We start from the raw sequence: 22,556 nt of genomic DNA, 5'->3' as shown, positions 1-22,556 counted from the left end.
AAATCTCGGCAGAACTTGCAAACACTACCCAGAAAAATCCGTCTCTCTCTCTGGTTCCATGATGGAAGGTGGGGAGGGGAGGCATTCGGGCCAAGCCCCAGCCTCCAGCAGCCACCCTTGCTTGCAATGTGATTAGCTGTGTCCTGGCCCACTGGGCTCCACTCTCCCCTCCAAACAATAGTCCAGGTTCCTCTCTCTTCTCAGTCCTGACCTTGTGGAACAGCTGCATCAAGTGGCTGGTGAAGTTTGAAATCAGCCTCTGGTGCCAGGAGGTGGCAGGAATATCAATAAGGTCGGCTTGTTGGGTTGGGCTAGGACTTCCTGAGCTGTTTCTTTAGGACTCGAAGAGGTTTACAGCCTCAGCTGCCTGTCTCCTGGGAGGAAGATGAGCTGGGGGTTTAGTTTAGGATATGGAAGGTGAAGAGGGCTCCTCAAACACCTGAGCATATTCAAGCTGGACTGTGGCCACAGAATGCCCTCTCTCACCTGGAGCACACACCTGGCCAGAATCACCTGCTGGAAAGCTCCAGCCCTTTCCTCCCCCACCAACGCCCTTCATACTCTCCAACCAAATAAAACATTAAGAATCTTAGGGGGGAGTTTTTTCAAATACACTAAAAGCCACTCCTGTATCTGAGCTATTCTTGGAACCCAGTTCTAGATACCAACATCCTTCTAGAAAAACTCACCCAAAATCCACCTCTCTGATGTCCGCGCTCTTTATATCACTACTCACTGCTACCCACAAACTCCTGGCCTGAAGGCCAACTTGCTGGACCCAGCTCCTGAGATGGTCCAGGAAACCTCTGGGCACTGCACTGTTCCTCACCTTGACAGTACCTCCAGCAAATTCTGTTCGTCCCCATGATAAACACATCATGAATCATTCATCTTTAATAGATTATGCAAATTAGGAGGACATAAAATCAACAAAGATCAATAACTGCAGCCGTTTAATTGCCAGCAAAAACATTTTAAGAATGAGCATAATCTGTAGCCCTTTCTTGGGTAATGGCACCATTAATCCAAACCTTGGATCTTGGCCTAAGTGTAGAAAAATCATTCCCTGCCCCCTTACCCCCTCCCATCGCCCCTCCCCCACTTCTCCACACACTTCTCTCTTTTTGGTAATTTCCAGTTTCTGAGCGAGTTTCCCCGTCATTACCACTGGTGAACAGCTCCGAATGTTAATGGTTCTGCTTTTGTTACTCCTCGCTTGATTGAAATGTCGCATACAGATTGAGATGTTAGTGCTAACTTGCCACCTGGGAATGTCAAGCTGGGTCTGAAATGAACTTTTCTCACACTTGGATCCAGATGGATCAGCCGGAGATGTTCCCAGGCTGAGCTGGGACCGTTCCAGGGCCATGGGGGGGAGGCGGGCGGGGGATGCTCAAGGTGGAGGCACTTTTCTGCACCAGCCTGAGTTCTCCTGCTGTAGGAACCCTGACCCAGAGATCCTTCTCACCACTCCAGGAAGCCTCTGCCTTCTGGATGGTGGCCCTGGGCCCAGGGAAGCATAGCTGGGGTTAGAGAAGTCTTCTGGGCTCTGATTTGCTGCTGCGTTGGGGTGGGCCACCTTTGGGAAGTGACCACTGTAACTCTCAGCAGATCAGAAGAAATGTGACCCAGTCTAGGCCATCGCTCTTCCTTGGGTCTGAACGCCTACAGCTCAGAGAGCTTCTGTACTGGGTGATGGAGTGTCTCCTGCTGAGGGCCAGTGGGTCCTGTGCTGTGTCCTGACCCAGCTTTTGGTTGTCACTCACAAAAGCCTGTCCAGAACTCAAACTCTGACTGCCTAGGCTAAGAGTTCAACTCTGTCCGGGCCGGAAACAATGAGACTAGGACACCGCTTAGGGAGAATCTGCAAAAGCGAACAACAGGGCTCTCCCAAGCTCCCCAGGTGGAAGACGGTGGCCACTTGCAGCCCATCTCAGACCTGAGCCGTGTTCAGAACAGCTCCAAGTTGAAACCTGTCTTCCAGTGAGGCCAAGCCCGCTCCCTGTCTCTGCTGCTGGCTGCTTACAGCTGGGGTTCCAGGTCCCCAGGCCACCTCCACTCGCCTTGCTCGGCAGGTAATGCCTCAGCATCTCCCAATCCCCACCGAGACCCTTCTCAGTCATTCTCTCTTCCAAGGAACAAACGGCACATTGGCTTTATTGTCTCCAGAATAATTAGGTGAATTTTAATAACACCTTGATGTGTGTCCCTCCCACTTGGGCACTTTCCTGGCCCGGAAACCCTTTTCTGCAGTGCCAGCCTGCAGCTCGGAGGCCAGGAGTGTCATCAGCTGGGCCCTCCACTGCACCGCACCTCAGCCTTCTTCCCCTCTAGCTGCCTCTGCTGCTCTTCATCCACCTGGATTAGGTGCCCCGCTCCCTGCATCGAGGGACAGGACCCTGTCTGGCCTTGAAATCAAGCCTTGGTCTCAGTGATGTCTCTGAGAAGCTGGAGAAGGGCTGAACTAATTGAGCTTATCTATTACCACAGAACCGGATGCCATGCCCTGAAGTCCAAAGCCACAGCTTTGGCACTCCCAGGTTGCCCAGAGGAGAGGGACACAGGTCCTCCAGAGGACTTGGGGACACGGGAGTGTGGAGGCTCAATGTTGGGCACTCAGGCTCCATTCTTGCTGGCCTGGCTTATTTACCCTCCTTCTCCCATTCACATCCTAGCAAGAGGCTCATAATTCTCACCACCTTGGTAGAGGCAAGAAAAAAAGGCAAAGAAAGAGGCTACAGGATGGGCAGAAAGAACCAGCTATCACCCCTCCTGGCTTTGACTTTTCCAGGCTGCGGCACACAGAGACTCTGCCCACGATGTTTTCTCCCACATCTGTACACATCTGTTGAGGAAGCACCCTGGCTTTTGGAGACTCGCTGTTTCTACAGTGATCATGGCAGGGAGCCCACTTGTCACACTGGGCCCCAGATGGCATAGGCTGAGGTGCCCCCACTGAAAGCAGTTTCCCCACCCTCCTGAAAACCCCCTTACCGGTCACAACAGGGTATGTCTGCGTGCCTGACACGTTGCTGCCCAGCTCAGGGTTGGTGGATGCAGATAGACTCGACTTGACTTCATCAAGCCCAGGGGTCAGGGCTGGGAGGGAGTACTCATTCCCCTGGGAGGAGAGAGAAAAGAGACAGCTCGCTATTGACGCACACATGCGGAGAGAGGCCTCGGTGTGCAGATGGGGAGGAGGGACAGGGAGCCCTCCCAGATGGGGTGGAAGGAGCTGGCCAGGCAGAGGGCGGGGAGGGTGGGAGGGGTGGGCTCAAGGGATGATGCAGAGTTGTGTGTGGGGGGAGGCAGACCTGACTCTGGGAAGTTGAGGGGCAGCCCGTCCATTCTCGGTGGGTATCCAAGCACCCTTGACCTCTCTGTAGCATCTCCTGCTTAAGAAGCCCCCAAGGGCAAGGTGTAGCAGTGGGAATCCCCCCGGTAAGAGGCCAGGGGTGTTTTCAGATGCCCAGGGGTAGGGAGTCTCAGGGAGGAGAGATGAACCCTGATGCGATGGCAGAGGCAGGAGCTGGGGGAAGGGCCTAGTGGGGCCTCCTGCCTGGTACTGCTGGGCTGCTGATCGGGTGCTGGCGCCCCTTTTTAAAAAACAAACAAAGACAGCCTCACGGGCCCCTCGGTCTCTGCCTGTGCACTGGGGTATGAAATTGGGGAGGGGGAGAGTCCACATGGCTAACAGAAGGGTGGGAGGGGGCCAGTCATTGACTCTGAAAGGGTGTCCTGCCTGAAACACTCCGGTAATTGCCTTTTTATTGCAGCCACCGCCAAGCCAGACCCCAGAGCTGGGCCGACCAGGAGCCCGCACAAAGCAGGAAAAGTTGCTCTGATTAATATTACGTTAAATTAAAACTGATTTTCTGCGCTTTCGGGTCCGTTTTTTTCTCTTCCGCTTCCTGGCCCCCCCCAGAGGACCCCCCCCACTCCTTGGCTGGACAGGATTGCCTCGTCATTTCCAATTCCTTCTCGTATTGATCTTCCTGTAGAAATCAGTTTTGTAATTAGCTGCAAATTAGGCCTTCTACTGGGGGTGAAGCTGCCCCCTGATTTATCACCAGAGTAATTCGCTGTGATCGGAGAGAAATTAAAATGAACTCAATTAGGCTTCGGATTTGCTTTATGGGCCCTGCTCCGAGTTTCAGGGGGAAAAATGACTGTGCTGGTGTTTAATAGTCTAATGAAAGTAAATAAAGGTTATTCATTGTAATACAGCCGGGGACTCGGGGAGGGTGCACCAAGCCGCCCGCCTCGGCCGGCTCCTCCTTTGTTGGTTTATGGCTCAGGGCACCTTAAAAAGACTTTTGATTTTTGTTTTATGAAGACAAACAGCTTATGGGATAAAAGGACGGGCGGGGAGAAAGGCGAATGGCTGGGAGCTGTTGGAGTCCCGAGTAGAATGGCGCTGTGCATTGCGAGTGGGTGTGAGCTGAGTGTGCAAACATGGCAGGCTGTGTTGTGCTGGCTGTGGGCCTGGCCTGGGCCGTAGTGTGGGGAGAATGCGTGTGCGCTCCTGTGTCGGAGCATGCACATGCAGCGGGGGTGGGGGGCTATCCTGTCTTCTGGGTGGAGGCGGGCATGGAGGGGTGCTGAGTTGGTGGTCCTGGGGAGGGCACACCAACTGGCTGATGGGCTCCGGGGGAAAGGGTGGGGAGGGAGCAGGTGGGTGCTGGATCGTCTGTGAACACATGCACACGGGTAAATGTCAGGAGTCAGGAGGTGTATTCTGTGTATTGTGCTGGGGTGTTCTGGGTTGTTCTGCATCTGTGGGAAGTACTGGGTCTGAGGGGTGGGCTGTCAGCCTGCCTGGGGTCATGATAGACAGCCGGGTGAGGGAGCAGGAGGCAGGCACTGGGCTCTCCTCCTGACATCTCCTGGGGCAAGAAGAGCATCCAGGCTTCCTCAGACTTTCTGTAGGACCCGGGGGCATTTAGGCAAGGGGTGTTCCTGAGTATCCTATGCCAGGAGCACAGGATGGCAGGGCTGGAAGTGACCTGTCAGGTCTTCTGTCCAAGCCCTTCATTCTACAGACAGGGAAACTGAGGATGGGACTGAAACTGAAAGGGGGTAAGACTCGCCTACGGCCATACTTGCACCCGGAACTCACCATTTCTAACTGCCACATACCATGATGATTTTCTCAGCTTTGTCATAATGTCCTTGTGTGAGGGTGCTTACAGGGCGCACACGCACTGCATACCTACAGGCAGCACACGTGATGCTGGGTGTGCACCTGGCTGACCTGTGTGCATGACCTCCAGAAGCCTTGTTCTGCCCAGTCCCTCTCCCTTCTCCAAGCAGGCAGCTCCTTCCTCACCTGCTCTGATTTGATGTGCTCTGATGCCTGGAAGACGTCAGGGTAGGAAGGACGCTCAAAGACCCGATCCAAAGCTTCCAGCTGCTGCTGGGTGAAGGTGTCAGCCCGCAAGTGCTTCCGCAAGCTGTCCACGCCACTCTGGGAGTCTCCATTGGGGACTGAGCCCTCGGACACATCTGGAGGACACAGGGATACTCGGGGCATGAGCACAGGTGAGCAGAGGCCCGGAGCGAAGCAGTGGGCAAAGGGTGGGCACTTGGCTGGGCGCCCTGGGCTCCACACCCCTTCTAGTACTCCTACGCCCAGTTTTGAGGCTTGAGGGGCTGACCCAGGGGCTGGCCATGCCTCAGAGTCCTGACTGAGGGAGCCAGCACCCCTGGATGACCTGGGAAGACAAAGGGACGTTGTCACAGCTGGGGGTGGGGGTGGGGAGGACTAGGCAGAGGTGGGGGAGCCAGAGGGGCTCTTGGGCACCGTCTCCTCAGGACAAGTCTCCCCTGGACCCCTCCTGTCCCTCAGCCCTGGGTCGCCTGGGGGGAGGAGCTGGGTATCTCAGGCCAGCATTACTGAGCCTGTGGAGAATTGAACTTGGCTCTGAGATGAATTTCAGTTCCACTGACTCCAAGGGTGGAAAATCATCAAATCTCCGAGGCTGAGTGTAACACAGAGACTGGGTGAAGTAATTAACTTCACTACCAAGGGAGGAGGGACTCGGGGCCCAGCGGAGGCGCTCTTTCTAGGTCGGGCGGGCCTGAGGTTGGAGGAAGGCAGGTGACCCGGGAGCCAGAAAATGCGACTCGGGCAGAGACTGAAGCCCGGGTCCTTGCAGATGCTGTGTGTGCTCTGAGGCAACCCCCCTCAGCCTCTGTCCTTGACCTGAACTCTGGCTAAACTCTGCCAGAGGCCTGCTCCTTGGCCCCTTGGTTCCTCTTGCCATCTCCACAGGGAGCTGAGACTCACCCCGAGTCTGGAATACCAGGACGGCACCAGAGCGCCCACTCCCTGGGGCTGCGGGCCAGTCCCATCTATGTGCTGCTTTCCCTGGGCCTCCCACCACTCGGCTCCCCCTGCCTCCCTGGCCCTGCCCTCTCCATCTGGCCCGCAGGGGTTTTCAGAGTGCACAGTGGGTCAAGCACCTGCTCTGCCCACATTCCCCGAACCGCTGCCCCGCCACTCCCCGGGCCCAAAGCTGGGTCCTCGCAGTCACCGCTTGGCCACTCCTTGGCTTCCTTCAGTCTGAAACCAGCTGGGGAGTCTTGGACCTGGGGCCAGCCATGCTGGAGGCCCCAGGGTGTTCCTCTGGGACTGTTATATATATCAGTTTATAGGTGATTATATGATATGATATAATCAATATTGCATTATATACAGTAACACCATACAGTATCATTCAGGAGACCATAGAAAATATTACATATTGATTAACCTCAACCTGCAGCCATCGTCTCTTGCTGGTCTCCCAGATGGAGCAAGGGGGTCTGCTTTCCTAATGGGACTTCCTGTCTCCACTCCATCCTGGAGGGGGTGGGAAAGCAAAGAAAGTGTGTGTGTGTGTGTGTGTGTGTGTGTGTATGTGTGTGTGAAAGAGAGAGAAATGGAGACCAGGATGATGTCTGAGGTGGACAGACAGACACAGGGACAGCATGAATGATATTTCTATGTTCCCTATGTTCCTAAGGCCACAAAACTTGTTGTGTTTTTCCTGTGTAAGCCTCTGGAATGATTTTCTGTCTTAGAGGGAGTGTGTGCTTTTCTCTATATGCGTTAGGTGGTGACATATTTATTTTCCCCTTTTGTGTATCTTCTGTGTATATGCACGCACTTGTACACATATACACATCCAGATAAGTGTCTGGGTATGTATAAGTGACAGCACAAGAACCTTTTGGAAAAGGTGTGTGTGTGCTGGTGTGACTGCACAGGAAGCGTGAACCCACATCCCTATGTTTCTCCTGCACCTGCTTCTCTTTCAAGGACGTGCCATCATCCTAAGGCCATCCCTTGGAGCTATTAATATTTGCATGTGTCACTGTGTCTAATCTTCTGTTGCTGGAGTCCTAACTTTTTGGGAAGCCTTTCTGTCTGGGCAGAGAGAAACAGTGAGTGTCTTTGTGTGTGGTTACCCCAGTGTCACCAGTGGGTCCTGGGGAGTCAAGTGCATTTGTCTGTGAACACAGCCTCACACGCTATGTGCACGGGTGTGTGCTATGTGCAGTGAGACTCACACTTTGCCTCTGTGTACATTTGTGTATATGCCTGTGTGTGGCTTGGCTCAGCCCGTGTGTGTGTGTGTGTGTGTGTGTGTGTGTGTGTGTGTATGTAGGGGCTGAACTGAAGCTTTGTCCTTAGGTCACTGGCTGGAGGAGTCTCTTTTCCTTCATTTATTCAGGGGCCCTTCAGATCTTGACAAATCTGTCACTCTAAATTTGCGAGAGATTATGGTGCTCTCTCCCCAGCCCGCAGAGAGGTGATATATGATATCTGCTGCCCCTATTGATTGCCTGATCTGGTGGCAGAGGCCGGCGAAATGAACTTGAAATGAACATCATGCCTCAACTCATTGTGCGTATAATACACTACTTAATCCCACATTTTTCAGCCGCTATGGAATTCAATTGATCAATCATGTTCCACTGATAGTACTGTTTTAGGGGTTATTGCTGCTCCCTCCACTCACTGACCTTTTTATTTATTTATTTTTTTTCGTATACTCAGGCCCTGGTGCTAAGACAGGTTACAGAGGCAGCCATGGAAAGGGGAGGGAGGAAAGAAAGGTGAAAGGAAGGCTGCTCCTGGAAGAGGTGGCGGGGAGACTGGGAATGGGGAGAAGGGGAGAGGGAAGGGGGGTGGGGTGGGGAAGAGACAGAAGATGCCACAAGGGCAGAAAAGCAAACCAGGGTGATGGAGGCATGAGGGTACCAAAGGCTTGAGGAGGCCCCCCCAAAGGAGAAGGAAGGTGATAGGGAGCGGGGAAGGCAGCAGTCGTGATGAATGGCGAAGGAGAACAAAGAAAGTTGTGGGGAACAGGGTGGAGAGTCGCAGGGCCAGGGAGAGGACAGTGGCATTACTGGTCGGGGACAGGGTGGCAGTGCCCCCCGGACCAGCCAGCGGGCCCACAGGCTCTCTCACAGGCTCTCCCCAGAGGCCAGGGTGGCACCCTTCCCTCGGCTAGAGAAGGCAGGAGGAGCGAAGGCAGGAGGAAGGGTGGAGAAGGGAGGCAGGCAAGGAGGCTTGGACTCAGAGGTCCAAGGAGGAGGAAGCTCAGGGAAGGAGGAAAGCCAGAGGCAGAGACAGGGCAGAAAGAAAGAGGGGAAGAAAGGGAAGAAGCTTCCCGCACCAGATGCCTAGAGAAGCATAGGCCTTGCTGAGGGCATTTGCCCACTTGCCGTAGGAATGAGCCTGCTTTCCTGGAAGCCTGGGGATCCAGAGGAGGAGCACAGTCCAGGACCCGGGTGGGGGTGGGGCTGGAGGGTAGAGGGCAGAGGAGGGAAGAAGAAGAGAGTAGAGGAAGAACAGAGACCATGGAAGAAGGGAAGAGACCATGAAAAGGAAGAGAACATGAAGCCATTGCCAGTGCCTCCCACTGGTGGGGGTGCATCCTCAGGACATGGAGAAAGAGGGCCCGGGTAGGCCTTCCCAAAGGTGGAGTCTCAGAGGTGGCATCGGGGGAGGGATGGGGCTGGGCTAGGAGACACTGCCAGGCCCAGGCACTGGAGAGCTCTCTGGGGCGAACATGGAGGAAGAGGCAGAAGCAAGTCTTGAACTGGGCTGAAGAGCGAGCAAGAAGGAAAGTAATTAGATAGCATCCACCATGCCAAGGAGCCAGGCTTGGAGCTCCCCATGGGCAGGAACCATGAGTAGTGCATCTCTGTAGCTCCAGTGCCAGGCACGGTGCTGGGCACAGAGTTGGTACTCAATGAATGAATGAATGAATGAATGAGGCTCTCCTGGGTAGCATTCAAAGCAGGACCCCTGGCAGAAGGTCTCTGAACCAGCCACCTGGCTGACTTGGCATCCCAGGACATCCAGTCACCTGTCAGGCAAGTCCCATGCAGCTCCAGGTGTCAGAGGATGTGGGAAGCTCACAACAGGCCCCTGCATAGACTCACACACATTCTGCGCCCGCTCCACTGCTTGTTAACTTCCAATAGCATCAACTCTGGTCCATGGAGGCCCTTCCCACTCACACCAACACCTTCCTGCCCACCTACAGTACTTCTGTCCAAGAGACAGAGTACACGGTGTCCCCAGTTAAGAGTGAAACTTGACCTCAGAGCTGCAGATGCCATCTAAGGCCGCTGGCAGAGGCTGCTTGAGAATAGGGCCCAGAGACGGCCCTTACATTGGACTCCCCACACCACAGCTCTGGTCACAAGGTGTGGGATAAAGTGGGTCTACCTGCTCATTTCTGGTTCCAGGGAAGTCCTTCCCTAAATGACACAGTGGGCCCTCAGCCTTCACCTTGATGGGAAAACCAGCCCAAGCCTTGTCAGGGCTCCAAGAGGAGGGCAGGAGTATGATGCCACATGTCCTGAGCTTTCTGGAGCAATTCTGATTTCCAATATCTTTTCCCACTCTCAGGCCCCACTTTCAGATTGAGGTTGGAAAATGTGATTGCTGAAGGTTTAATAACCTTGCCCCCTCCCCCGAGGGGACACCCTGCACTTGTTGGTCTCAGTATGTGGAGGATTTAGTCCTGTTCTACTGTCCCTGCTCAGCCACCATCCATGAGCAGCTCACAGCACTGAGAGCTTGTTCCATTTAACCCTCCATCTAATCCTCCCAACAACCTGTGAGGTAGATGCTGTGATACCTCTTTTAAAGATGAGAATGGGACTTCTCTGGCAGTCCACTGGTTAAGAATCCATCTGCCAATGCAGAGGACACGAGTTCGAGCCCCGGTCCAGGAAGATGCCACTTGCCTCAGGGAGACTAAGCCTGTGAGCCACAACTACTGAGCCTGCACTCTAGCATTGGCGCTCAGCAACAAGAGAAGCCACCTCAGTGAGAAGTCTGCACACCACAATCAGAGAAAGCCTGCAAGCAGCAGCAACGAAGACCCAGCACAGCCAAAAATAAAAACATTTTTTAAAAAAGGAAACAGAGGCAGGGAGGTTAAGTGGCTTATCCAAGGCCATGCAGCTGGTAAATGAGTTCGGATTTGAATTCGGGTCTGTTTGAACCCACAGCCTGCCCTCCACATCATTTTATTCTGCTGCCCAGGTTCCAAACCCAGGGAACCCGGCTGAGGGGCCCCTGACCCCATCCAGGACGCTGTGTCCCTCCCAGCATCCCCCCTTTCCTGATTTGCACCCTCCCTACACTGAAGCTACAGCCTATGAGCTGCTGAGCCCAGACTGTACAAAGAATGATGAGGGGACACTTGGTCCAAACTCCTCATTTTAAAGTAATAAAAACCAGCAGGGTGAGCGGTGAGGCGGGGGAGGGGAGGTGACCAGTCCAAGGTCACACTACTAGGCAGCAGGACTCTCAGAACTGGAGCCCATTCCAGGTGCCTTGTCTACTCTGGCATGAACCATAGCATATCTGAAGGAGAGTGAGCTCCCGTAAGTCCTTTCCAGAATGAGGCAGCATATAAATAAATTAATTAAACAAACTGCTGAGTTAAAACTTTGACGTAGATTATTCTTTCAAAGGGAACAAAGGCTTGTATTGTCTTCTCTGACCGCTTCATATTTGCCTAGCAGTTAACAGAAAGCTTTCATAGACCTTTTGTTATTTGGGCTTCCTAACTACTCTCCAAGATAGCTAGGGATTATAATCCCCTTTTTACTGGTGGCTCAGATGGTAGAGAATATGCCTGCAATGCGGGAGACATGAGTTTGGAAGATCCACTGGAGAAGGGGCTGTCTATCCACTCCAGCATTCTTGCCTGGAGAATTCCATGGAAGGAGGAGCCTGGTGGGCTCCTCCGTGGGGTCCATGGGGTCGAAAAGAGTCGGACTCGACTGAGCAACTTTCACTTTTTACTGGTGAGGAAACTAAGGTTCAGAGTAACTGAAATGCAGGTTAAACGAGGGTAAATGGCTAGATCAAGGGCATATCTACGAGGCTCTACCAGGGAGCCTGGCACACGGAAAGTCCCTGCGGACAGTTGTGGCCTGAGCAGCAACGAGTAGCAGTATCTGCCAGTTCAGCCCACAAGCAGGGCTCTAGCAGTGGGGCCCTGAACTCCATGCAAAAGAAGAGAATTGTAAAACCAAAGATCACCTCGACCAGGAGAGCCACCCACAGGGTAACAGTGATTACTCCCTGATCATGAGCAAATGCTTTTCTTCTCATCTAAGTTTTTCCATATGATCCATGCTTTGTACAAGAAGCACATACCACTTCGAGAATCATTAATAAAAATGACTTTTACTTCTCAACAAAAAAGGTGTTATCTCCTTATTCACTTAGCCTGTCACTCCCCATCCATTCCTGGACTGCCTGGGAGCACAGCCCTGCCTCCCGCCTCTCTGATCCCAGGCCAGATCCCTCTGGCTGTCCAACCATGAATAGGGCTGGGCAGTGAGGTCTCAGAATCTTAGGGAGGAGGGCAGGCATTGATCACCACATATTAGGGATGAGGGCTCGAGACAAGGGACAAAACACAGGAGTTCTGTCTTCCTTTTGTGTTGACACTGTACCTGAACCCCCAATGTAGGTGGGGGTAATGGTAATAGACAGAATGAAAAGTATGCCATTTCCTTGGTCAGAAAGCACCAAGGTTCATCAAAGTTAATGTGGAATGAACAGGGGCTGTCCACTGAATCCCAGGAAGTAGGAATCAGGCATTTGAGAGGAATTCTTTTAAAGTACAGCAAAGAACTATAAAAATTTCAAATTAACCCAAATAAACATGTCTACCCATCTATAGGGAAACTGACAACATCAGGGCTTCCACATACACTCATTAATCCATTCAATTTTATGAGGCATTTACTATCACTATTCTCATTTTTTCAGATGAGAAGCAAAAATTATTTGTTCAACACCTCCCAACTAGAAAGTAGCCAAAGGCTGAATTTGAACTCAGCAATGTCTGACTCTAAGGCTCTTTCCACTCTATCAGATTTACTTTCCTTGTCAAGGATCATCATTGCAGCCATTTACTGAGCACTAACTCTGTATGAGGCAGGCTCCAGGTGCTTTCCACACATTACCCCTAATCCCCCACAGAACACTTGCAGAAGAGATACCATTAGTCCAATGTTACAAACGGAGAAATAAGCTGAAGGAGAGTAAAAAACATGTGTGTGATCACACAGCTAACAAGAAGCAAGCTCAGGGAAAGTAAGCCTTACTTCACCTGTAGACTAAAAATTACCCGGAAAAGTGATACAGGAAGAAAAGAAGAAAGTGTGGAGGAAGTGGGGACATTAAGTGATGGACCTCGGCCTCTAGGGGCTTTGAGGAGCAGGAGCGATCGGGGTACTGGGTCCAGGTGGGGGCTCTTTGCTGCATCCCATTCTGACTGGTGGCCTCTACCCCCTCCCTCTGTCTTAGCTCCTCTCACACCACATTCTTCCTCTGCGGGGTTCACCCCCAGGCCACCCCCAGTCTCCCCAGCTGCCAGTTGTTGCAGTTTCAAACTCAATTGTTCTCCTCGGTACTGAGGCAAATGGAGTCATTAATTACCTTCTATCGGCTGGGCTGAGTTCAGAATGCGATCAATATCCCCGCTTGTCATTCAGGGCAGCCCGCCTGTGCAGCCCCGGCCCTACCCCCACGGCGGCCAGGACCAGAGGTCTGGGCTGCCACCCTGGCCTCCCCTCTGATGGAGGGCCGGGAGAGAAGTCAGAGATGCTGAGGAACCAGGCTGCTCTCCAGACTGGGAGAAGAGCGAGGATTCAGAGAATGGAGAGGCGAGCGGGAAGGAGGAAGGAAAACGAAGGGGATGAGGGAGTAAGGAGAGACGGGCAGGAGACCAGAAAGGAAGGAGAAAGCAGGAGAGCGGGCGCCACATGCTGGGAAGGGGCTGCAAGGGCGGGGCGGGAGAAGGCGCTGATGTAAATAAACACTGTCCAGGGAGGTGGGATGACATTCCGGAACCATGGCCTCTCATCCTTATATTAATACTAGACAATCCGTGGGACTACCCTGGCCAGGCACCCCAAGCCAAGTTCAAGAGGAGAGCATGAAGAAGCCCTTGGAAACCTGGCCCGAAGCTTTGGCTCTGAGCTACACCAGTTTCTGCCCAGCCTTCCAGTCCTGGCAAACCTGCTAATTGTGAGACCAAGCTCTGCTTCTTAACACTCCATGTGTTCAGGGCAGGGTGGAAGGCAGGGGGTGGCTACCTGCCTGCCTGACCTCAGTCTTACTGTGCCAGTTTATACCCATGTGTCTCTGGGGACACAAACTACATTTGTAGTCCTAACATAATACTGGACTAGGAGTAACATCTCCTGGGCTGATATTCTAGTTTTGTCCCTCACCTGCTATATGTCCTTGGCCAAGTCCCTGGAGTTTTTCTAGACTGAGTTTCCTCAGATGAACACCAGAGGGTTGCTAACTCCTACCTCAGCAGGATTCACTTCTCTGTTCTCTGTGTTCCAACAGACATCTATCCAAACCTCTATTGTAGAAATAATAATAACTAAAATCGATCCAATTCCTATTATGGTACCAGACACTAAGCCTAACATAATCCAATGATTTAATCCTTACAATAACAGCAGCTAACATTAAGTGTTTACTATATATTGGGCACTCATCTAAGAAGTTTACATATATTAACTCATTTCATTTTCACCAGAACTTAAGCAGGAAGCTTCTATTATTATCCCCATTTTGTAGGTGAGGAAATGGAAGTGCAGAAGTTCAGGAACTTTCCTAAAGTTACACAGCTAGTGAAGGAGGAGGCAGAAGCAACCCAGACAACATGCTTCTGGCAGTTGAGCTCATAACCTGGAGAAACTGAGAGCTAGCGAGGTTGGGTAACGCGCTCTAAAGCACTCGTTCCAGACAGTAAGTGACAGAGTCAAATTTAGAAGCCATATGTACTGAAGTGTGTTTTTTTTTTTTTTTTTGATGTTTGCTTCCTTCACTAAGCTGTGACTATTTTAAAGCCAGGGACCCATCTTTTTCACTTCTGTAAATCTAGCCCAGAGCCTGACACATAGTAGCTGATAAAAGAATGTTGGCTGCTTTGTAGTATAGAATTCCAAAAGCAAAGATTCATTCATTCTTTACTTGCCTTACAGTTTACCTAAAGAAAAAAGCAGCAGCACAGGACTTTGCTACTCTGAATTCAGTGTTATCACATTTTATAGCTAGAAAGTATCATGGAGATAATTTAATCTGATGGCTTCTTATAGATTAAAAAAAAAAAAAAAGAGGCTCATAAAGGTTGAGTAATTTTCCCATGTCTCACAACTAGTTGTCCTTAAGATAGGAACTAAAACTCTTAGCCTTATGCCCTTTTCCAGTATTCCAGGCTGCTTAATTCTGATCAAGAAAGAGGAAACTGGTAAAACGGAATCTGGGGATCTAGGAAGAAAGCAACCATGTCTAGAGTTAGCAGTAGCAAAAGAAGAGGACTTGGGCAGAATCTGACTTGAGAAAAGCAAACTGCTATGCGTTGAGGGAAAGAATGGTTGTGTGAGCCCACAGCAAGAGATTCTAGAGGGGAATATAATTCCATGAGGACAGGATGCTCTAAAAATGAAATTCCACTGCTACAAGCTCAAATAATCAACCTGACAAAGTAAAGAGAGTAGGAGTGGGGGAGGGGTGGAAAGAGAGGGCATTCAAGGGAAATCATTGTTGCTGCACACGAATAAGCTTTAAAATATGATGAGCCTAGATTTTAAAAGGACATGTATACAGAACAGTGGAAGATTATGCAACCATTAAAAAAATCATGTTTTCAAAGAATATTTAATGATATGTGAAAATGGCCCTATATAATGTTAAGTGAAAAAAGTGAGATGCAAGCTGTATATACAGTATCATTCCAATTTTGATAAAAATTAGACATACATATGTAATATATATAATTATACATAATATAGAGAATTATATACACAGAGGAGACAAAAAGACTGTAAAGAATATGCCAAAATTCTAACAGTTGTTATCTCTTGGTGATACGATTATAGGTAATTTTTTTTAAAAATTACTGTATCTTCTGAATATTTTTACAATGAGCGTATATTACACTTAGTATCAGACAAGTTATTTTTTTCTTCTTATAAAGGACAGGAGGGAGGAGGGGACCATAACCAGGGATAGATATGAGAGTAGCAGGAGCCTGTCAGGAAGACAAAAGCTCAGAACAAGCTGAAACAACAAAAAGGGCCTTGGCAACCATGTTTGGAGAAAGAACAAAAAGGAAGGCAGGCTTAGGCTCAATGCTCAGGAAAGAGGGTAATACTGAGAGAAATGAAACAGAAGGCAGAACTTCTCAACCCCTGGCTTGACTTTGTCTTCTCCATCAAAGAAAAGAATCCTCAAAATGAGACCAGCAGGAGATGCCCAGTCAGGCAGGAGCCAGGTGGGTAACTGTTAACCATTTCAACTGAGTTACCTCTCCCAGGCTCAAATAACTCAAATATCAGGACCTCAGGTGGGGCAGGGTGGTGCGGTGAGGTGGACAGGATCCTAGATTTTTTGTTGATAATCCTTGAGCAGTCACAATGAAAGGGCAAGGCAGTGACAAGATCAATGCCATAGTGAAAAAGGGGGAAAGGTAAGCTTATGCAAACAGCACTCTAATACATTTACTATTAGGGTCTGGAAATCTTTAGAAGAAATTATCATGCAGGGGCTTCCCAGGTGGCACTAGTGGTAAAGAACCTGCCTACCAATGCAGGAGACATAAGAGTCACGGGTTCAATCCCTGGGTTGGGAAGATCCCCTGGAGGAGGGCACGGCAACCCACTCCCAGTATTCTTGCCTGGAGAATCCCGTGGACAGAGGAGCCTGGTGGGCTATGGTCCGTAGGGTCTCAAGAAGTCAGACATGACCGAAGCGGCTTAGCACAGCACACAGAGCATATCATGCAGTTAATTTGTGGGCATTAGAAAAGAGTGATACCATGGAGACTGCATGCCCTCACCAAGAGTAGGTTGTAGCACCCTAACTAGTTATCATTGTTTAGGTCAAATGCCAGCCCCCCCAAGACTTCCTCCATTGCCCTGGTGGGGAGCAACTGACCCCCTCTTTCTTGACATTTATAATTAGCACTTTATACTTTGATCATAGATCTGTCACAATCTGCTTGTATAATGGTGTGTACTATCTATCTATCTATCTATCTATCTATCTATCTATCTATCTATCTATCTCCCTACTAGACTAGAAGGTTCTTGAGGTCAAGGATAGCGTCCTTCCTGTTTACCTTTGTAAGTCAGGCCTGTTATGCTTTATCCATAGCAGACATTCAATCTGCTCATCAACTTATACTGGATTTTTTAAACTGATTGAGCAAACACTGCAGATACAGCAAATGTTAACATTTCACAGAGAGTCTTTCTAACATTATGAACAAGATGAAGAACAGCGAAATGGCTGACGGTTCTTGGGCCCAATAGTTCCTAAAGCAGCCAGGAGGGACAGTTAGTTCTACTGCTGTGCCTGTGGCTCTCCTTTATTTTAAAGGAAAATAACTCTTTAAAAAAAAGTTACTTGGATGATGACATAGAAGACATCCTTAAGATCTTATTCGGGTGAAATTAAGAGCCCAAACCAACGAGATGAAATTCAACAGGGATAAATGGAATGCCCTATGTTTAGGTTTTTAAAAAATCAATTACACAAGTGCAGAATGGGGTAGACCTGGCTTGATAGCAATTGATGTGAAAAAGATCTCGAGGTTTTAGTTGACCACGAACTCAATATGAGCTTCAGTCTGACACGGCTGCTAAAAAATCGAATGTAATCTTAGGCTACATTATGGATGTAGACTCTCCAGATGGACAATGGCAAGGGTTCTACTGTACTTGGCTTTGGCTAGACTGTCTCTAGAGTTCAGTGTTCATTTAAGAGGGACTTTAATGGTCAAGAATGAATTCAGAGATGGGTAACCAGGATGGTGAAGGACCTCCCTTAAGCGCAGGGACCACACCATGTGAGAAACTGAAATCCACCCAGGGCTCAGCCCAGTGTCTTTTCAGGGGCTCATTAAACCAGATGGAATGAACGGAAAGGAGGGAGGAGGGGGAGAGAGAAGGACTGTCGCATGAAGATCTTGGCCTCCATTCTGTGTGGTAAGTGTTCTTATCTGTTTTAAAGATGAGGAAACAGATGCAGAGAGATTATGTAATCAGCCAAAGGTCCCAGAGCAAGTAAGGAGTGGAGATGAAGCCCACATCCAGACATCGAGATCCCAAGCCCTATGCTCTCCCCTTACCACCACACTGACTCAGTACAAAGGCCGTGTCACTACCAGGGACAACTGTCCATCTGGGTCCTGTGTCCAGGCAGGGGCTGTGACCTGTCAGGAAGATCTGCTGCTGCAGAGAGTTTTATGTGCATGGCAGATAAGACCAGATGACCTTTAGGAATCTGACTCCTCCTTGTCACCACTCTCAGCCCAGCCACTGGTCTCCCTCCACGGGGGAGATAGCCCTAGGGACAGCCTCTCCATATTTCAGCCATTTCCAGCTTCAAGTTCCATTTCCTGCCTGCTCTTCTAGCCACTTGCCTGGATTCCTACTGAATGCTCAGCCATGTGGCTCAGCAATGAATTAACAGCTTATCGTCTGATCTAGGCAAGCCTTGCCTCTCCAAAGACTGTGAGTGCTGCGAGGTACACATCTTAGTTATTTGCTTCTCTTATACATCCCAACACAGTGGGAACTTCTGCCCATAGAGATCCCCAAAGAGGTCAGTGAAAGCTTTCTCAGTATCCCACAGACTCTCAGTTCTCTGAAACTGTTTATGGGAAATATGCCTGAGGACGGAGGGATGGACTGAATGATCATTTAGGGAGGAGGGGGATATATGGAGGAGACCTAGGACCCCAGAGAATGATACCCGTACAGTTACTTTCCCTGTTTTGAATAAGTTAGCCCCCAGTTTGCAGAAAAGAAGTGCACAGGCTCCCACTGCCAGCACAACTGCCAGCATGGTGTGTGTGACCTCAGTGAAGAAGCAGGAGGGTGAGCAGGGACAGGTGGGGGAGAGAGAACAGCTGCAGAGAGGAAGAGGAGGGGTGAGTATTGGGTGGATTTGGGTGAATTCCCCAGAGTGATCAACTTTCCTGGCCAAGAGTATGCGCTGTGCCTTCCTGCTGGCCGGCGGGCAGGCGCTGGGGCTCTGGGCTCACTGGTCACTGGCGGGGAAGGAGGGCTGGCTGGGGTCCTGTCTGGGTGGGACCCGAGGCTTCCTTCAGTACTGTCTGGGCTCTCGGGAGGGCTGGGGCCTTCTGCCTGGGGCTGGGCTCCAGCTGGGGCCAGAATCAGTTAGAAACCTCTCTGGAGCCAGAAGGGAAGGGGGCTTTGTTAGCTCAAAGGACACAAGCAAGGCGAAAAATTACATACCAGGCCGCTCTAAGTATGCTTGTTTAGAGAAACTGCTTGCATTTATGAAGTCTTTGGTGCGGAAAGCAGGGTTGCAAATGACTGCATCAGAGCGACAGTAAAGGCCATTAATTTCCTGTTATGTTTTCCTGTGTTGGGGGCTTTATTAATTTAATTTTACACTGTCGAACAACAACGAGAGCTGACACTGCCACATCGCCACGGCTGGGGTTTTCTTTCTGTGTGTGTAGCAAGGCTTTGCCTGACATGCAAATCAACGCTCTTACCGGAACCAATAAAGATGTGTGGAGGCAAGAGGGGAGCGATGAGGATGGGAAGGGAGGGAGAAGGGGAGAAAAGAGGACAGAAAGGGCAAAAGCCATCCCTGGGCAGTTTCTGCCTCGCTCCATGCCTCATGTCTCCTGGCTTCCCAGAGCATCCTCCTCAATCAGCAATTTCCAGCCACCCTTCCCCTTCCCTTGTACCCCCTGCTCCTTGACTTCCTGTCTTCATATGACTTCATCTCTGTTGTCTTTCTCTGTCCCAGCTCCTGGAAGAACTTGAGTAGGGACATGGAGCTCCCAGGAAGAGGTGTGTGGGGGTTAGGCTTCTCCCCTTGCCCATTTTCAGCCCACGCATGTCAAGGAAGCACAGGGACAAGAGACTGGAGGTTGCCCTCTGTCCCCTCCACCTCTTCCCAGCCAGAGCTAAGGCCTTTGCTATATATTTCCCTTTCCAGTCATTTTCCTTCACACTCCCCTTTCCTCTAAAGTTAAGGATTCTGGCCTACTTACATATTATTAGTGAACACGCACATGAATCCATGTGCTTGTGTACATGATGAGAGTCTAGAAAGTGACTCCACCTTGCTTTTAAGTCCCTCTGAGCACTCCCATAGCCTACCTGGTCAACCATTTATTTCCTTTGAATTCCCAGAAAAAAATACTATCTCTGATTGTTTCTCCTTAAGAGATTCTTCTTAAGTTTCTCCTTCAGAGCTGTCTGCAGTAGCCTCAAGGTAATGCATTGGTCTAGACCAAGTTGCCAAAGAAAAATGGATTGCCAGTATCAGAAATACAGGCAGGTTCCCAGGAGACCACTTTCTGGTCCCTTTTCTTCCCAGGACCTCAAGATCACCCACACTGCCCTTCTCTCAGAGCTGCTTCCACAAGCTGGTTGCCCCGGTGGTCCACAATGCACAAGTGATGGAGATGGAGGTGGGGAGGTAAGAGGGCAGGGAAGCTCCCGGGGACCCTCCTACCACACACTTATCTGCATCCCTCATCTCAGGCTCTGCTGTCTGCTGGGGCTGAGGGGATCTGTGAGAGCCAGAGAGAGAGAGGGAGAGAGAGAGTCTGTGCATCTCACCCTCTGTCACTGGCTTGCTCGCACGCCTGCCTGTACTTTCTGCTTCTGGAGCTGTCTGGCAGGCTTGGAGAGGCTGTTGGACAGACTCCAGCTCTCCCCAGGAGAAGAGCATAAACTTCATAAACTGCATTTACTTTAATGCAGGTTCCTGGGGCTGCTTTCCTCCAGCTTTTCTTTCCTCCCCTTGTCTGCTCTGTCTCGATCACATTTTATCTCTGCCCCTGTGTGCACCCGGACCACACACACACACACACACACACACACAATATGGCTAGTGCTCCTGAGAAAGCTGAAGTCTGGGCAGGAGGAGGACAGGCACGCACGGTGTAAAAGCTCTGTCTGAAGGAGAAAGCCTCAGTCTAGCCCCAGAGAGACCCCGTGAGATGCCCACATGCCTGTCTCCAGTGGAGATGAGCACAAAGGGTGCTTTGAGGCAGGCAGGCAGGCACCTCAAGGGAGGGAGGGATGCTGACATTTCGCTGGGACGGCCAAGTGAGGAGCCACCTGAAGGCTGGGCCACGGGCTCCCAGAAGGGAGGGAGAGAAGGCGAGGCCTCCGCGCAGGTTGCGGTCTGTGAGGCCTCCCTTGGCTGGGGCTGTCAAGGTCAGCAGGTTTGGGTTCACCGAAGGGTCAGGATGGTTTGAATTACTGGCTCTGTAGCAACTCTGCTCTGAGGCTCGTGATCGGTCTCTCAGCCCTCCCCCAACCCTCCTAGCAGAATGGGGAGGGTCCCAGAGACCCCTACTGGCCACCAGGGCCCTGAGGAAGGCAAGTGATGGCAGGGTGGAGGTGGGGGGGAGGCTTCCCTGGGCCCCAGCGCCCCTCTGGTGCAGACACCCATGGTTAGGAGTTTACTGGGACCCATTCCTCTTGCAGGCAGCAGGGCTGGGTCTCCCAGGCTGCCTTCTCCCTGACCCTTTTTCTGAGGGATCCTCTAGGACCCTGCCCTTCTCCTCTGCCCGTGGGCCTGCAGAGGAGATGGCGCCTGGAGGAGGTGAGCCTTCCTGCAGAAGGGCCTGAGGAGCAGCCTCAGAGCCCAGCTCCTCCCCCCATGGCCCCGCCTGAGGGAGAAGTGCAGAGCTGAGGCAGCGGAATTCTTGCTTGGTGCCCTTGCCCATGGGGGAAAGAGGACAATTCCCACCTGCAGGGCTTGAAGGGAGTTGCCAAGTGAAGACAAGGGGGTGAAGACATTCTGACAAGGTGGGTGTGCATACACAGATGTGGGTTTGGGAGGACCCAAGGCCTCTGCCCAGCACCCGTACTGCGCTCCTGCCGTCACCCCAGTTTCCAGTGCTGGAGGGTGGCACACAGCCCCCCCAATGCGAGTCTGTGCATTCCCTCCTGGGGAGTGGGGTCGACCCATCCATTCTGACTTTTTTGGCACTTTACCAAAAAAAGTACATGCTTTTATGCTAAACATTAACATACTTCCTCAAACAACCAAATATAACTCTTCATCCACAGCAGCATGAACTGGCTGGGAAACTAAGGTGGTTAATGACTCAGCTGCATTCGCTGGTATAATCACAGGTATTTATGTACAAATGCACGCACCTACGTCAGCTACACACAGTCATGGCTAAACTCTGGTTCCTCCCTACTGAAAAAGGTACATTCAGGTGTACACAGGGCCCAAGGCAAAGGTCTTAATAAAACCTTTAAACCTACCTCTGTATAATGACATGATTGGCGTTCAACAGGCTCGTAGCCAACATTACCCTGAGAGTTTAGCTAAAATATGCGATCCAACTAAGATAGAAAAATTCCCCCCTCAGGTATAAACGGTCTGATTTCCCAGGTTACTAGGAAGATATACTCATAACAATGAATGTGTGTTCAGAAGTGGATTTTTGGGGGACGTGTGTGTCTCAGTGAATGCTGACCTTTGAACCTTAGTTCGTTCTTGGGCTGGATGGACAGCAGCCAGGTTTTGAATATTTGTTGGAAAATGAACATAGGCTGAGCTTTGTTCACGCAAGGTAAGGTCAGGTACCTGTCGGGATGGATGATTCCCTCTATGGAGATCTGGTTTCTGAACTTTCAGAGGACCTGACCCTTGGGGGGTCAGAGTTTGTGAACTGTGCTAGGTAGTAAGCAGTGTGTGTGAAATCCTATCATTCCAGAAATGATCCACAGAAGCATTTTCCTTACAGAAACTCAGGCTCTGCTTGACTTCCCTCTGCCAACCTACTGTCTTCCTGCAGTGCCTGGTTGGGGCCTGGAGGAGAGGAAAAGCAAAAAGGGCTCTGCCACGCCCATCCCATGATGTAAGCTCACTTCAGAGGTCTGAGAGCCCAGAACCCCTGGGTCCATGCTCCTGGGTGGGTCTTCTCTAAGAAGGAGCTGGACGGCTGGGTTTGGCTGTGATTTTAAGGGTTTTGTGGCAAACAGAC

General features: G+C 50.8%; 1 protein-coding gene across 12 annotated transcripts in view; it reads right to left on the bottom strand.

Moving 5' to 3' along the window:
• PAX2 (paired box 2) overlaps positions 1–22,556 on the bottom strand; it is a 90,221-nt gene that overhangs the window by 16,644 nt on the left and 51,021 nt on the right. For all 12 annotated transcript variants that reach the window (XM_043926819.1, XM_043926813.1, XM_043926810.1 and 9 more), the window contains 2 exons: positions 5,330–5,505; positions 2,995–3,121 (listed from right to left, as the gene is read on the bottom strand). In XM_043926819.1, coding sequence (XP_043782754.1) covers positions 2,995–3,121; positions 5,330–5,505 — 303 coding nt within the window. The remainder of the gene's footprint in view (positions 1–2,994; positions 3,122–5,329; positions 5,506–22,556) is intronic.

Source organism: Cervus elaphus, chromosome 15, assembly GCF_910594005.1.
Source record: "Cervus elaphus chromosome 15, mCerEla1.1, whole genome shotgun sequence".
NCBI lineage: Eukaryota > Metazoa > Chordata > Mammalia > Artiodactyla > Cervidae > Cervus > Cervus elaphus.
The sequence above is the reverse complement of the archived record's forward strand: the minus strand, read 5'-3'. Positions and strand labels throughout refer to the sequence as shown.